At 46.2% G+C, this 16,378-nt stretch overlaps 1 protein-coding gene across 8 annotated transcripts in view; it reads left to right on the top strand.

Moving 5' to 3' along the window:
- The window catches only part of ASPH (aspartate beta-hydroxylase), a 508,516-nt gene that overhangs the window by 241,669 nt on the left and 250,469 nt on the right, over positions 1-16,378 (top strand). For 6 of the 8 annotated variants that reach the window (XM_029591373.1, XM_029591369.1, XM_029591370.1 and 3 more), the window contains 2 exons: positions 12,422-12,463; positions 15,304-15,357. In XM_029591373.1, coding sequence (XP_029447233.1) covers positions 12,422-12,463; positions 15,304-15,357 — 96 coding nt within the window. The remainder of the gene's footprint in view (positions 1-12,421; positions 12,464-15,303; positions 15,358-16,378) is intronic. The other 2 variants (XM_029591374.1, XM_029591372.1) reach the window with 1 other exon arrangement.

Raw genomic sequence — 16,378 nt, 5'->3', positions numbered from 1 at the left:
ATTGGTTTTGAACTGTTTATTTTTAAGTGGTCATGTCCTATGCCTAGTAGATTGTCATTTTTGTAATGGGCCTGTTTGTCTTGGAGTTAATATTGTAACTAAACAAAGACAAAATATTCACACTTTTATATCCCAAAACGTTTTTCTCCCAGGTGAGTGGTTATATACCAAATTGTTGGGCCTTCATAATAATTTGCACCCATTTGCAAATACCCCAAAGTACTAAATGACTACAGTGCAAGGCTGATAATCATTAATCCATAGAAAAAATATTTTCATGATTTTATATGCACAAACATATAACGCTAGCAGCCGCCACTTACCCATGCGGCTGTCGTCCCTACCTTCTGGTCCCTTCAGTACATTAGCCAAAATTGTGCATTCATTTTGTAACACATGTAAACACGGACACTGTTGGTATAATAAGGCCGCAGCTTTTATTTAACACATCATGAAAAACTTCCTTGGGTACCCGAGCCATTTGATGGATCCACCGTTGCCCACCGTAGGTACCAAGCAAGGCAGCCTTCTCGATGGGCCCCCCCCCCCCCCCCGCCAGCAAGGGGGGGGGGGGCGCATTCTGCGCCCCCACCTTTTGCGCCGCCCAAGGCGCTGATTGGCTACCACACCATCCTGTGATGTCACCAGCACCATTTGCAATAAGCCCAACCGGCCCGGGTAACCGCCCCCTCCCTCTCAGCTGCGATATATTTCACAACCATGAATAAGCTTTGACGTGTACTTACTAACATACATATGCTATCTATACTTTATAATATTGCATGCTTAACATAATTCACAGTGTTATTCTACTCGTCGAGCCCTGTTCTTTAAAGACATTCTCAACTTTTCCTTTAACTTGTTTCAGGGGTGGATGGGTGGGTGCTTTGCCGGCGCGCGATCCAAAAGGGGGTTCCCTGACCTTCGTCATGGCCCTTTAAAGGGCCAATGATGTCATTGGCCGGCGTAGCTGGCGCTCCCTCTGACTGGGGTAACTTGGGGCAGGGCTTAGCGCCCGCATTAGTGCTCGCGCGCCGGCGCTCCCGACGGCCTCGCCGCGCACCTCTCGTACCCCCCCCCCCCCCAGTTTCTCGCCGGGTCTCTGTTCTTCATGGGGAGGGCGGCGCAATAGGTGGGCCTGGCCAGTAGGCTCAGGCCCACCTATTAACGCTAGCAGCCGCCATTTACCAACACGGCCGTCGTCCCTACCTTCTGGTCCCTTCAGTACATTAGCCAAAATTGTGCATTCATTTTGTAACACATGTAAACACGGACACTGTTGGTATAATAAGGCCGCAGCTTTTATTTAACACATCATGAAAAACTTCCTTGGGTACCTGAGCAGTTTGGATCCACCGTTGCCCACCGTAGGTACCAAGCCAAGGCAGCCTTCTCAATGGGCCCCCCCCCCCGCCTTGCCCGCCAGCAAGGGGGCCCGACCATCGGCGCATTCTGCGCCCCCACCTTTTACGCCGCCCAAGGCACTGATTGGGTACCACGCTATCCTGTGATGTCTCCGGCACCCTTTGCAATAAGCCCAACCGGTCTGGATAACCGCCAAGACATGAGGTAAGGAGGACCCTTGCCTCGTGTCCCCCCAAACAATGAATAAGCTGTGGCCTGTGTCCTTTCTTGTTATACTCTGCCCCGCTGGCCTCCTGTAGTGCATTATTAAAAATGCTCATGGGCACGAGTCCTTGAACACAGATCGTTACCCCCAGATGTATTATTCTTGCATCTGGAGCAGCCCTCTAGTCCCTTGGGAGCCGTTGCAGGGTAATACTGTACGCCACGCATGCTGGGCTTTCCATCCCTGTGCTGACCTAAACTTTGCGGTGCCAGCCTTATATGTGATCGGTTGAGTTGCCCATGTGCTTTCTTAGCATCACGCTGTATATTGGAGTGACCAGTGATCCAAATGACACGCTTAGCTCCCAGCATATCTGCAATATAAAATTTTTGGTTATACGTGGTCACTTATTTGAATGAACCGGTATTGATCACCTCAGCTCGCTATCGCCCCATTCTTTTCTCATGTCTGCTTGGCATCCGGCTTTCTGGCGCGAGTGTACCCGCTCTTGTCATTAGTATCTGCTTACAACTCAAATGCCCTTTACCTAAATCTGTTGCTCCATAACATAGGCGCCGCCTATGTAGGGTAAAGCTCCAAGACGTATGCTCTCTGTGAGTCCTGTAGTCATCTATTCTAGGGATGTGAATCGTTTTTTGACGATTTAAAATATCGTCCGATATATTTTAAATCGTCAAAAATCGTTAGGGCCACGATACAATACCAATTCCCCCGATTTATCATCAAAAAATCGTAAATCGGGGGAAGGGGGAGGGCAGGAAAACCGGCACACTAAAACACCCTAAAACCCACCCCCGACCCTTTAAATTAAATCCCCCACCCTCCCGAACCCCCCCCCACAAATGCCTTAAATTACCTGGGGGTCCAGCGGCACACTAAAACACGGCACACTAAAACCCCCTAAAACCCACCCGACCCTTTAAATTAAATCCCCCACCCTCCCGAACCCCCCCCAAATGCCTTAAATTACCTGGGGGTCCGTAGCGGCGGTCCGTAGCTTAAATTACCTCCGTAGCCTTAAATTACCTGGGGGTCCGTAGCGGCGGTCCGTAGCTAAATCGGGGGAAGGGGGAGAGCAGGAAAACCGGCACACTAAATCGTGTAGTCTTCAGCCGGCGCCATTTTGCAAAATGGCCGCCGCAAAATGGCGGCGGCCATAGACCAACACGATTCGACGCAGGAGGTCGTTCCGGACCCCCTCTGGACTTTTGGCAAGTCTTGTGGGGGTCAGGAGGCCCCCCCCAAGCTGGCCAAAAGTTCCTCGGGGTCCAGCGGGGGTCCGGGAGCGATCTCCTGCCGCGAATCGTTTTCCGTACGGAAAATGGCGCCGGCAGGAGATCGACTGCAGGAGGTCGTTCAGCGAGGTAATTTAAGGGTCACCTTGCAAAATGGCGCCGGCTGAAGACTACACGATTTAGTGTGCCGGTTTTCCTGCTCTCCCCCTTCCCCCGATTTAGCTACGGACCGCCGCTACGGACCCCCAGGTAATTTAAGGCATTTGGGGGGGGGGGTTCGGGAGGGTGGGGGATTTAATTTAAAGGGTCGGGGTGGGTTTTAGGGGGTTTTAGTGTGCCGGGGGTGGGTTTTAGGGTGTTTTAGTGTGCCGCTGGACCCCCAGGTAATTTAAGGCATTTGGGGGGGGGTTCGGGAGGGTGGGGGATTTAATTTAAAGGGTCGGGGTGGGTTTTAGGGGGTTTTAGTGTGCCGGTTCACGATTTTAACGATTTTAACGATACTCTAAACACCCAAACGGCGACGATACGATTCCCTCCCCCTCCCAGCCGAAATCGATAGTTAAGACGATCGAGGACACGATTCACATCTCTAATCTATTCCTTTAACCCTGGTTCTGTATGCCAAGCGCCTTGGCCAAATACCCCCAAAACCCCAGCCTCCTGAAGTTTCCTTATGCCTATCCAGGGGCATCTGTATGCCTAACCGGATCTTTGCTGAAAGCGGTAACCCTTGTATAACGTCTGCTCCCTTGTATTCGTTGAGAAATTGCAACTCTGTCCCCGGGACTCTAGCCTCCTGAGTCATCCGTGTGCACCTCAGGCTCCTTGCTGAGAAGGGGTGGCCCTTATATAACGTGAATGCCACGTGCACAGAACCCCGCAGTAATTTGAGAAATTGGATCCCTAACCCTTTGATGGGGTCGCTGTATCCCAACTGTGTCTGCTGCTGTTCTTCTCATGAAGGCTCTTACCCCGGTAAATAGCCTGACGTGCAATCTCTTGATGTTGCAGCTCGATGCCAAGGAAGGGAAAGATCATAGTCCCACTGCTCCGAAGAAAACGCGAACTCCTGGGTGATGGGCCGGAACTTATCCCACAGGCAGCAGCCGGATATCGAACTTGGGCTCCCAGAATTAAGATGTTATTCAACATTAGTGCATCGTGCTGCCCAATGCTGTTTCCAGCTCTGTCGACCGCTGCTGACATGCTTGAGACTGGAATATCCCATAGGCCTGCATCTGTCCCAGTAACGCTGCTTTCTGACTGTTAACCCCATTACAGGGAAGCTTCCCGAGTGTACTGGACGGAGTCTGTATAGTAGAAAGGGTCTGTCGACCGACTCCCTGTCAGTTGCTCAGCAAGAATACCCTCGCCGCATGATCTGATCCGAGTCACTGCTGCACAGAAGGTGGCATACCGTGCTTTTCACTCAGTCACCGCTATTGGCCATCCCCATACGATCGTGTGTGGGCATGACCACTGTCAATTGAGCTGCTTCTGGACCTCTTTATTACCCAATGACCTCCCATACCTTCTGTAGACCTCCAATACCTTCTGTCCCGGTCAAGTGCCCCTCGTTCTTCGACCTAGTCTTCAGGGTGTATGCCTGCCGGGTTTCAAATAATGTATTGCCCATCCTCATTCCTTCCATCTGGTCGTGGAATGGAAATACATATTCTTCCCGGAATCTTGCCATATCCTCCATGTAACCTGATGGCGTGGGGAATTTCTCCCCTGTTTCCTCTGGTATGACTCAAAACTGCCTTGGCTGGCTGAGAGGCAAGCGCCCTCCTTGGTGGAGCAGGCTGAAGAGTTCTCACCCTGGTATCGTTGCCTCCGTCTTGATGGGTGCTGTTGCTCTCTGGAACCACTGGCTCCTAGCTAGCTCCTCCCCGCCTTAATCCTTCATCGTTGGGTGAGGGGCTGCGCATGCTGGAAACACAACCCCAGTTTCCGGCATGTGTTGTGCTGTGACCTTGGCCTCCCGATGGAATGCCTGCTGGGAGATGATATCTGCTGGGAAATAAGCCTCCTGAGATGATGTCTGCTGTTCCCTGAGTGCCATCCCCACTACGTTGCCCTGGGTGCCGTCCACTGCCTAGGTGGCAGCCTCCAGAGCACCCTGCTGATGAAATGACTCCTGTCTTCTTTCTTTCTTTTTTTTTTAATTTCTATTCGCAGTTTGACCCCACCCAACTCTCACGATTCTGGCACGCTTGGAGAATGACGACTGCACCAAACACCATGGGCCATGCCATGGAGGGTCTCAATGTTCCCCTACACCTATCATGCCAAGAAGATCTCTCTCCCGTTGATGCGGTTCTCTGGACTCCTATTCTGACTCTCCGCTTTTGCCGATTCGTCTCCCGCCTTCCCTCAATCGCCTGATGAGCACTGTCCCTGCCGGACCGAAAAGCATCCATGTAGTTTTATCTTGGATTCCATTGCGCCTTTTGCCTGAGCGTACCCTCCTATAGTTCCGGTAGTGTGAAGAGTGCGGGCGGACCCCCGGGTTCCCTGTCCGGGGAACTGCTGCCTAATTTGCCTAACTACTGCCCATTTGAGGAAATCCCTGCTTGAGCTGGAACTAGCCTGCTTGAGCCTCACCCTGCGTACCTTTCCAGCAGTCGCCTTGTTGTCTTTTACACAGTGGAACTCGTGCTCTGCCCTCTCCCCAGTTCGCGTCCTACGGCTCCCCTGCATTGTCTATCATCTGCAGTGCCCGCTCTGTCTGACTGGGTCTGCTGCCTAATCTTCACTCAGTCTCCCCTGCTGCGCCCTTCCGTCTCCCTGAGGAGTGCGCCAGCACCCACTCTCAACTAGGAAGGCTCTGCCTGTTGGTGCCGGCCGTGATCATCTGGCGACCGACAGAAACATTGTCCCCTCATTCTGCCGCATTATCCAATGGCTTTCCTTGCAGGCAGCCCTTGATATTTCATGCAACGAATGAACACCTCGCCAGTCAAGCCACTGGCACGGGAAAAGTTCAGCCATTACTACCGCGTCCTTGCCATCGCTGCAAAGTGGCATGCCTTGGTCACCGGGAGCAGCAGTGTAACTTGAACGCTTGTCGCCTGGTTCGTCGCCCGCTGCTCTAACTACTAGTCTATTCCTCCACTCAGTGTATACCCTAAGAAGCCATCGCCTTCTCCGAGCCACACTGCTGAGGCTTCAGCTCCCTCTCCTTCATCACCCCTGTTTCCATCGTGTACCTTGTAGCCGACGCTGTATCACTTGCCGGTGAATCTGCCGCTTAAGAACATAAGAACATAGACCAAGGGTCCATCAAAAACATGGCAAGTGTTCAAAAACTAAGTCTAATCCATGTTACTGTTGCTAGTAATAGCAGTGGCTATTTTCTAAGATAACTTAATTAAAAGCCATAATGGACTTCTCCTCCAAGAACTTGTCCAATCCTTTTTAAACACAGCACTTATCCAATCCTTTTTTAAACACAGCTATACTAGCTGCCCTAACCACATCCTCTGGCAACAAATTCCAGAATCAAATTGTGCGTTGAGTGAAAAGGATTTTTTCCGATCAGTTTTAAATGTGCCACAAGCTAACTTAACAGAGTGCCCCCTAGTCTTTCTATTATCCGAAAGAGTAAATAACCGATTCACATCTACCCGTTCTAGACCTCTCATGATTTTAAACCCCTCTGTCCTATCTCCCCTCAGCCATCTCTTCTCCAAGCTGAAAAGTCCTAACCTCTTTAGTCTTTTCTCATAGAGGAGTTGTTCCATTCCCCCTATCATATTGGTCGCCCTTCGCTGCACCCTCTCCATCGCAACTATATCTTTTTTGAGATGGGGTGACCAGAATTGTACACAGAATTCAAGGTGTGGTCTCACCAAGAAGCGACACAGAGGCATTATGACATTCTCCGTTCTATTCACCCTTCCCTTTCCAATAATTCTTAACATTCTGTTTGCTTTCTTGACTGCCTCCGCTTGAGGTCCACAGCTTGAGGCCCTTCGACTAGACTCTCATTCCACCGAAGACCCTACGTCATGCCACCGAAAGGAAGAGAGGGGGAGGGCGGCCCCCAGGTGGACCCGAACCCTGTCACCCACCTCGTCCTCCCCACGCCGGTCCAGCCTTATCTCATCTTCCGTGTCGTTGCCCCCCGTCTTGTGAGGGTCCCATCCCAACCCGAGATACACCCACAACCGACGTGGTGCCTCTACCCGGTGGACCATCCAATCAGATAGGCATGGGAGCCAACAGTCATCACCTAACCCTGGGCCGCTTGCACACTGCACAAAATCATGCGGTCACTCTCCCTCCTTTTGATTTTTTTTTTTTTAAGCATGTTCGCCCCCTCAAATGCTTATATTCACCCCTCTCATGCCTTACCTGCGCACCCCCCCTGCTCCCCACGATTGCCCCTGCTTCTGGCGGCTGCCCCCACCACAGTGCTGGTCCGTAACCACATTCTGGGGGGAGGGGCAGAGACTTGATTTTTTAATCCCGCGCCTTAGACCGCTGGCCCCCAACACATAATCCAACTCCTTGGACCACACAGCACTGCAGATAACTTGCTACGTAACCAATATATATATATTTTTTTGTAGATATCTGTTTCAAAGGCATTCCTTAAGCCATACATTTAAAACAAAATTCTTCTAGGATGGGCTTGTGGCCTGATTTTTACCTTCTCTCCCCAAATTTCATAAATTCCCCTGCAACCCCTCCCCCCAAACCCTTTTAAATGTAACACAATTGTTGCAGCATCTGCAGGTTGGTCCCCCACCTCCTACCCACTTTCATTTAATTAAATGAGGCTCTCCTCTAGCGCAGTCCAGGGAATTGGACTGCACTCAGGGCTACCCCCCTCCCAAACTCCTGTTCCACTGCCAGGGCAGGACGCCCTTTGTGCATTCCAGCTTCCGCCACGAACGGAGCAATCCTGGGCCCGTAAATCCTCTCCTTCCACTCGCAACCCGAGATTCCGCGGAGGCATAAAGTCCATGACCTTGATGCCATCGACCCGGATCTCAATCTCTGGGCTAGTGAGGCTCTCACGACCCTCGCCGCTGGAGCGCACACACCTGTCCCCAACTGCCCTGGCCACCAACACATCATTAAAAAAAAAGGCCCTCTCACATCCCGCTGGTGTACGAACAATCCATTTTCTCCCTTGCCAGCGAGCAATCGCCCCCCTCACCTCCCGCCGGCGTACACCTACCACTGGCCCTCTCATTTCCCGCCAGTGCGCGATCTCCGAAAAAACCTCCTCCTCTGTGGGCGCGTGAGCGGCCCCGGAGAAGATCTTTCTTTGCCGGTGTGCGATCCAAAAGGGGGTTCCCTGACCTCCGTCACGGCCCTTTCAAGGGCCAATGATGTCATCAGCCGGCGCAGCTGGCGCTCCCTCTGACTGGGGTAACTTGGGGCAGGGCTTAGCGCCTGCATTAATGCTCGCGTGCCAGCGCTCCCGACGGCCTCGCCGCGCATCTCTTGTCCCCCCCCCCACACTTTCCCAACGGGTCTCCATTCTTCGTGGGGAGGGCGGCGCATTGGTTAAGGGTGGGCTCTGGCCAGTAGGCTCAGGCCCACCTATTTCTTCTTCAGAATCAAAAATTCAGTCTATAAAGGCATCTCAAATTCATAATGAACAACTAGTACTTACCTTAGTATTCAAAGTCAAACCTCCGAAAGCAGCCCAACACAGCACTACGTTTTAAGAATATTCTTTTCTGCATCAGGTAATATCTTCCAGCATGCTGCCTACTCTCATTTTACAACCACCGTCTCAGTGTTCTTTTAAAAAGGGGGTGAAACAGATGTAAGATAAATGACAACATATCTGTATTGATTAAAATGCACTCTTATAGAATGCAGGCATTTATTCAAAATGGAGTTAAAAAGAAAAATTATACTTTGAATAATGTTTGTAAAGTATAAAAAAATTAACATTTTTAAAAAAGAACCTCCAGTTAATTTTGACATTGAGTCCAAGAGAGTGCATCATTTGTAAACACAAAATCAACTCCTGCTCTTTATGGCTATGAATTTGTAGACAGCCACCGCCCTGCCAATACACTGCCCTGCCAATATACTCTGGCTTGAACAGTAAAAAAACAATGAAAATCATTGATAGAATGATCATATCTCTGAAAATGTTCAGCGCGACGTGCTTCTAATTTTTGAGTTCGTATGCTGTTTTTGTGTTCTGCTAACTGGATGCGGCTCATCCATTTCATTTTGCCAACATATTTTTCACAAGAACATTCAATTAAGTAAATGAATTGTAGATCTGCCATTAGTCAATTGTGACAATTAATACATAGTCCAGATTTTGTTATAAATGTATCTCCTTTTATAGAACTCAAACACATATTACAATTGCCATAAGGAAAAACACAAGGAAAATGACTTTAAATTCAGAGTTCTTGGAGGCATCTCCATGTTCGATTGAACTGAGTACTCAAATTTTTAACATGGGAAAAGGCAAACCTGGGTAACTCGGAAAGCATAGGATACGCTGCCCATACTAGCCAACATTTTATGATGATCCGTCATTGACTATCATCCTTATGTCAAGGTTGAAATAAGAAATCGAGATTAGAAAATCTAGCACAAAAACAAGTTTCTTTAACATAACATTTCTTTAGAACGACACTTACATCCCTCTGTATTGTTTAGCCCGAATGAACTTTACCCTACTTGTGCTAATTATAATTTCTGCCAAATAAACATGTTTTAGTTCTCCTATAGGAGAGTAAGTGCAAATTTAGTCAGGCTAAACCTTCCTCCCCCCAAATATCTCTTTTTCTCTCTTACCTTTATATATATATATATATATATATATATATATATATATATATATATATATATTTTAGGAAGAGAAAGACTTGTATTCAGAAATAGTTATTATAATTGTTTTATTAGTAACAATATGAAAATTATTACAAGTTAGTTATAATCATTTCTTTTATAAGTATAATTTGTATAATAATCATAATCTTGTGCTCAGCTATAAGTATTATTAAAAAGCACAAAGGCAATATCCCAAATTAGTTCTCTTATTCGTTTAGCCCGGGGAGAAGGTAAGGAGTGCCACGTAATAACATAGTCACATGCCTCAGCAAATATGCTAACCTTCTCCAAAATTCTCAGGCTTTCTGTAGCTCCTTATATACCTGATTTTTACAATATCCTGTGTGTAATAAATCTTTGCTCCATGATGCTAGGACACATATCTTTCCTATGTCTCATTACTCATTTACTCCCACCCTTACATCCCTCTTGATTATATATTTACAAGCCGTTAAGCCCGTTAAAATGGGCTACATTAAAAAAAATTTTCGGTCCATTTTTGGACACTGCACCCGTCTACACTTCTTTTCCCTCACTCCCCCTTCCCCTCGCTCATTCACCTCAATCACTCATCCTCCTCCCCCTCGGTCACTCACCCCCCCCTTCCCTCCCCTCCCCCCACTCAAACTCTCTTCCCTCACTCTCACCTCCCCCCTCCCCTCATTCTCACCTCCCCCATCATTCTCTCTCCAACTCTCTCTCCCACTCCCTCCCCTTCCCTCACTCTCACCTCCCCTCTCATTCTCCCTCCCCCCCACTCTCACCTCCCTCTTACCTCCCCCCTCATTCTCACTCTCCCTCCCCCTCACTCTCCCTCCCCTCACTCTCCCTCCCCTCACTCACCTCCCCCCTCATTCTCCCTCCCACTCCCTCAGTCAATCCCCACCCACCCTCAATCCCCTCCCTCACTCTCAATCCCCACCCTCTTCCCACTCCCTCTTATGCTCTTCAGCGTGGCCTGCTCATGGAGACGGGAGGTCTCTGGGGATCCCTCCCCAGCATGCACCTCAGTTGCTCCATGCCACTGCCACCACATTTCCTCCTAATATCGCTGCCGCCACTCCTCCCACCTAGTGTAGCTCGGCCCGCCTGACACTTGCATACTGCTGCTGCTCCGCCCGATATCGTCGCCGCCGATCCGCCGCTGCTGCTCCTCCCAGCGCCCTCTGACCGACGTGCTCTCCCGCCCGCGCATGCGCAGTAGAGCTCTACTGCGCATTTGCGGGCCGTCGGTCAGAGCCCATTTATAAGGTAGATCATATATTTTCCAATTTCCCCTTTCCCCTTTGTGCGGTGATACAAAGGTTTGCAGTGAACTATAAATGCCATCATGTGTTGGCACGCATAAATTCTATTTCCCCAATCCCTTACATCAAATACGTCAGCATCTGCCTCCCCCTTTGGAATTCTCACTTCTGTCTTGTCAAAAATAAATCATCAGTCAGGGTCTGCACTAAGGTCCTTCATATTTAGCAAAAGTTCCTGCTTTTTTGCAATGCCACCCAAAGAGAAAAATGAGTATTGTTTATAACTTCTGTTTTCCTGGCTAACCACAAGTTTCCTTTGCTCCTACATCTCAAAATAGTGTCTGAAGAAACAGGCACCATGGTGAGAGCAGGGCAAGGGTAAAAAACTAACACTTTCCAAGGTTTAGGCTCTCCAGATATATCTAGATATTCACCTTCACAGTGTCTGTACATAAATATCTCATTCTCAAAAACTTAATATGTAAGCTTTTGTTATGTCCACCAGGATGGAAACTGTCAATTTGCAGTAGGTTATTCCCAGCTACTGGCTTCCAACAAATGATAGAAGAAAGTGTGACATTATTTTTAACAATGTGAATATCCAAAAATGAAATAGTATGTGGATCATGATTCAAAGTAAACTTTGAGGATCCTGAACATTTCATCATTGATTTAATTGCAACAGAGATTCAAGAGAACAAGTCCATAAGATAAAAATGTCATCATCATATCTTTTCCAGCTGATCCATTGGGAAGTATATGCACTAGGATACAAACATTTTTCTTCAAAATAAAAATCATTTAATTTTGACAATATCAGGAGCCAGTATTTCATATTCCCCAAAAACCAAAATGAATTAATCCATAATGAATTTGGGAATGCCTATATGGACTCTTAATTTTTTATTCAAAAGAATGTGTTTTATGTGCATACAAAATCATGAACATATTGATTTCTATGGATCAATGATTATGAAACTTGTACGTAGTCATTTAATACTTTCTGGTATTTATAGAGTGCAGCTTATAATGAAAAAATGTTTGGATGTACTAGTTTTGTCTTTATTTAGTTTTGGTCTGCATGCACCAGTGGACTGTTTTTGTGTACAAGTTCGTTAATATTGTTATATCGTGCATACCCTTTAAGGTGATGCCCACATACTTTGCACCATTTTCAAAGAGTAATTATGTATGTTCTGTCACTTTGGAAATTATCCTTCCAAAACTACCCACACACATTTATTTCTGCTAATGTGTTCAAAGTTTTTCCTGGAAAATTGACACAGTACCTTTGAAAATGAAAAACACGTGCATAAGTGCAAACCCCTCGCAAATTCTGTCCCCAGGAACTCCACTGCTCACTGCAGGTAGACTTATGTGCTTTCATATTGGGAGGCAATTTTATAAGAGGCCATATCCACAGCTGAAACACTGTTTTACCTGCAGTAATAGCTCTCAAAATTAACCTCACAATGGTTTGTTGTTAATTGCAGGTTTCATAAAATAATTTTTTTCTGTTTTTTCAGTTTATGAAGAACTAGAGGTTGCAGATGAAGCAAGAGATGCTGGTACGTCTTGTGCTTCTCTGCGATTTAGCTTTATTTCTCAGTCTAACAGTTAAGCAAAGGAACCTAACATAATGGCTATTATAGGTTAGGTAATTTTCAAAGCACACATGACATTCCTGCACAGATTGGAGGTTAACATGTTTCTCTGGTTAATCAAGGGCATTTCTCAGGCAGAGACAGATTAGCCATGTGCCATACTCTTCAGGTGTTCATCACCAATTACCCCAAGTCTATTCTGAGTCTGACACCTCAATTGGCGTTTATAGGGGTTCTGCTAAACATGACTCTTGCCTTAGCTTTTCCCTCTATCATCCGAATCTCAGATTTAGCATTTGCAGAGGAGGAAATATGACGCAATCAGCAGACATCAGTCTGGACCATGCCGGGAATATTGCGCCTTATGGCTTCAATAGTCTACGTTGTCCTCATGTCACATCTCCAATAGACATTAAATCCCAGTGAAACCAAGCCACTTTGGAAAAAAATAAATTAATATGTCATCAAGGAATTCAAGAACAAATCACTGTAGCAGAGGAGCTCAGTTTCTCCCAGTTTTGATGTCTCTCCAATTCTAATCTGACCAAGGGCATGCCCTTACAAATTCAACTTAATTGAATTATTCTAACCACAGATGCAAACAACCCAGGCTACGGAGATCATCTAAATGGACACCATACCCCAAAGTCCCTGGTCTCTCCAGGAAAAAGTGTACATATCAAACTTCTGAAGTTGGAGGGCAGTTCACTATGCTCCTAAAGTAGTGTGAAACACAGGAACAGTAACTTTCATCTGGGGCACGCAGGTGTACATGTACACATGTGCTTCAGCACAGCAATTTTATAACATGCGTGCACATACTCTCATATGTTATAAAATAGCCACTTCTGCCCAATTTTACAAGTGGATGCGCACAGCCGTGCAACTCAGGTGTGTGCCATGCAAGTGGGGGAATTTTATAACAGGTGCACGTCCGTGCCGTGACCAGTTTCACCAGTTCACCCAATGTAGGGCTAAGTCCTCCAAACCCCTCCTGGTTCTTTATTCTGCACTGCCCTCAGTTACCCCAGACTCCTGAAACTCCTAGGGGATGCCTCGTATTTTTTATTTTTTGCTACTTACACCTCATCCTTAGCAGAAGTAAAGTTACATGACATTGGATCTGGGCATTCACTCAGATGTGTAAATGCTTGCATGCACATCTCTTCACCCCGCCCTGGAATGACCTTGCCTTGCCCACACCACACCCCTTTTTTTGTTCTAAGCAAGGTATTCATGTATTGGGAGATGTGCTCGCAAGTAGGCACCTTTTAAAATTGTGTGGACATGCGCTTGTCCTTCATTCTCGCATATCTCCCGATTTTGGCACACGCATCCCTTTTAAATGTCACCTTTAATCCTGGAAGGCCACAAACCAGTCTTATTCTCAGTTATGGATATGCATGAGATATATTTGCCTATGGGGATGTGGTGCATTTGCTTTTTCATTTGAGCCCTCCGGGATTGTAGTTTGACACCTCTGTTCTAAAGGTATTCAGAAAACAAAGATGATCATGTGATGCAACTCTGAATGGAAAGTCCGGTTTCTCTTTGGCTCTGCAGCAATGCTTAGAAAATAGCAGTTTCCCCTTCAGGCATCAAACTGTGAAACCTCACACCTGGGCAGTGGTGGATTTGAAGCTGCAAGTAAAGTCGGCACCCCTGCAAGCCCAGGAGAAGCTTTGTGCCGCTGAGCTGGAGGAGATGCAATTGCCATCTTTCACTGCTGAGGAACTGCCTCGGACAAAAAGAGAGCTGGCAGAGGAATACGGGAGTGGGGAGGGGGCGCAGTGATAAGCTAAAGAAATTTGACTGCCAGAAGACATTGGCGGATAAAATAGACAAGCTTTAACAGGAGGCATCTCATTTACATGGCAAGACTTCAAGAAGCATAATGAGAGGCTGTGAGCAGCTGAAAAGAGAGTCCGCTCTGGGCTTCTAGTTCATTCGGAACCAAGACTGGGATCTGGTGCCATGAACCTTCATTCCCCAACTTATTTTATTTCACTCATTGCAAACAACAGCCTTCTGCCAGGGATCATGCACTAGGGCTCCATCTGGAACCCTGCAATCATGAGCCCTAAATCTGGTGACTAGATATCGCTGTTGAGTGATGACTGTCACTCTTGACTCCCTACCCTTACCACTTTTGCATCATCCTCAGCCAAACCCGTAAAGCAGAAGATCTGAGCAGGGAATCAGAACCAGGGTCTCTCTGCCTAGCAATGCACAACACTATCAAGGGTCCACCAGCTTTTGAAGAATTCTTGGTGACGATGTAATCTGCTGCATCACTGGTGGGCCACCGTCTTCAGAGAGCACCTATTACAAGGAACCAACTACTTGGAATACAGCAAAGCAAAGCCTTTATTTTTATTTTATTTTTTTTTTTATAGAAAAACATGTTTTGTCCTGCCATTGTACCTCAAACATATTGTAAAGTTTAACTGTACTTGCCTTTTCCCTACATTTACTTTTAAATTGGAGCTAAATAAGCCTTTTTAAGCAGTTCAGATAGAGGCAATTGTGTGTTCCCACGACAGGCACATTGACTTATATAGATGTAGACTTGAAACCTCTGCTTGGAGCTGAACATTATCCTTAACATATCAAATGCAGTGAGTGGGCTAGCCAGCTTGTCATCTGTTTCTGGCTGTAACTGAAGCTCATATTCAGCTGGCTGGTGAGAAAGGACTGAAAGCCCTTGCATAGTGCCCAGTATTTCTGGATGCCAACATTGCAAAGAATTATTTTTATCGTCGTACCATTTACCGCTTCTCATGTGCTGCATGCCACTTTTTCAGCTGAAGAGGCAGAAGTCCCCCACTATCAGTATCACCATGAAGAAATAATACAAGGTACAGATGTCTGTTTTTTGTATTTATAAATAGCAAGCTGTGGATAGCCCCAAATCTTTCAAAAGAGAAATGGTATGTGAGTGAGGGCTCTTATATATAATACAGAACACATAATCAGCTGCTGGGTTTTAAAGGTATTATCAGGCCCACCATTTTATAAATTACAAATCTAGAGGATAACGTTCAAAGCTGCTCACGTGTGCCCATTTATGTGTGTACATGGTTGCATGCAAAGTTGCTACTGTATTTTATAACCTGTGTGGATAATGATATGCACGGGTTATAAAATATGAGTACCTATCCATTCAAATGCTTGCATATGTAAAAACCACGAGCCACACAAGTTCAGACTTAACTGTAAAAGTATCAGCACTTATCCAGATAAGTTATGAATTATCCAGCTATGTAGCGCACGTAACCTGATAAATAGTGCTTTTCAGATTTATTTGGTTATGTAAGACAGCTGGATAAGTCTAAAAACAGTGCTATTTCTCCAAATAATTTCCAATTTGTCTAAGTAGCAGCAAAGGCACTACTTGACCAGATAAGTCTGAAATTAGCTGGATACGTATGCGCAAATGATATACCTGCTTAAGTCTGGGCATTTTCTTTTTTTTTTCTTTTTCTTTTTTTAAATTTTTTATTTAATACAGAATTTTTAACAAACAGCAATGACTGCGTGTTATTAAATAGGTAGAAGCAAAACAATTTCAATTTAAGAAATATTGATTAAAACTAATTAATCATAATTTCTATACCAAAAGGAAACATCCCTGTTATAAAGCAAAAAGAAACCAAGATGGCTAAACAATTGAGCAAATTCAAGCAAATTACATTATTAAGAAGTCAAATGGTGCTATTACATATATATCACCCGGACTGTAGTTCAGTGACAGGTAATCTGGCATCAAGAAATTTGCGTAACTCAATAGGTTCTAAGAACACAAACCTCTCTTGCTGATACTTTATTACATTTACTCGGATAATATATCGTACACTGAGCCCCTAAGGTCTTCACTAC

This window comes from Rhinatrema bivittatum, chromosome 2 (assembly GCF_901001135.1).
Source record: "Rhinatrema bivittatum chromosome 2, aRhiBiv1.1, whole genome shotgun sequence".
Taxonomy (NCBI): Eukaryota; Metazoa; Chordata; class Amphibia; order Gymnophiona; family Rhinatrematidae; genus Rhinatrema; species Rhinatrema bivittatum.
This window is presented reverse-complemented; position numbering and strand designations above follow the sequence as displayed.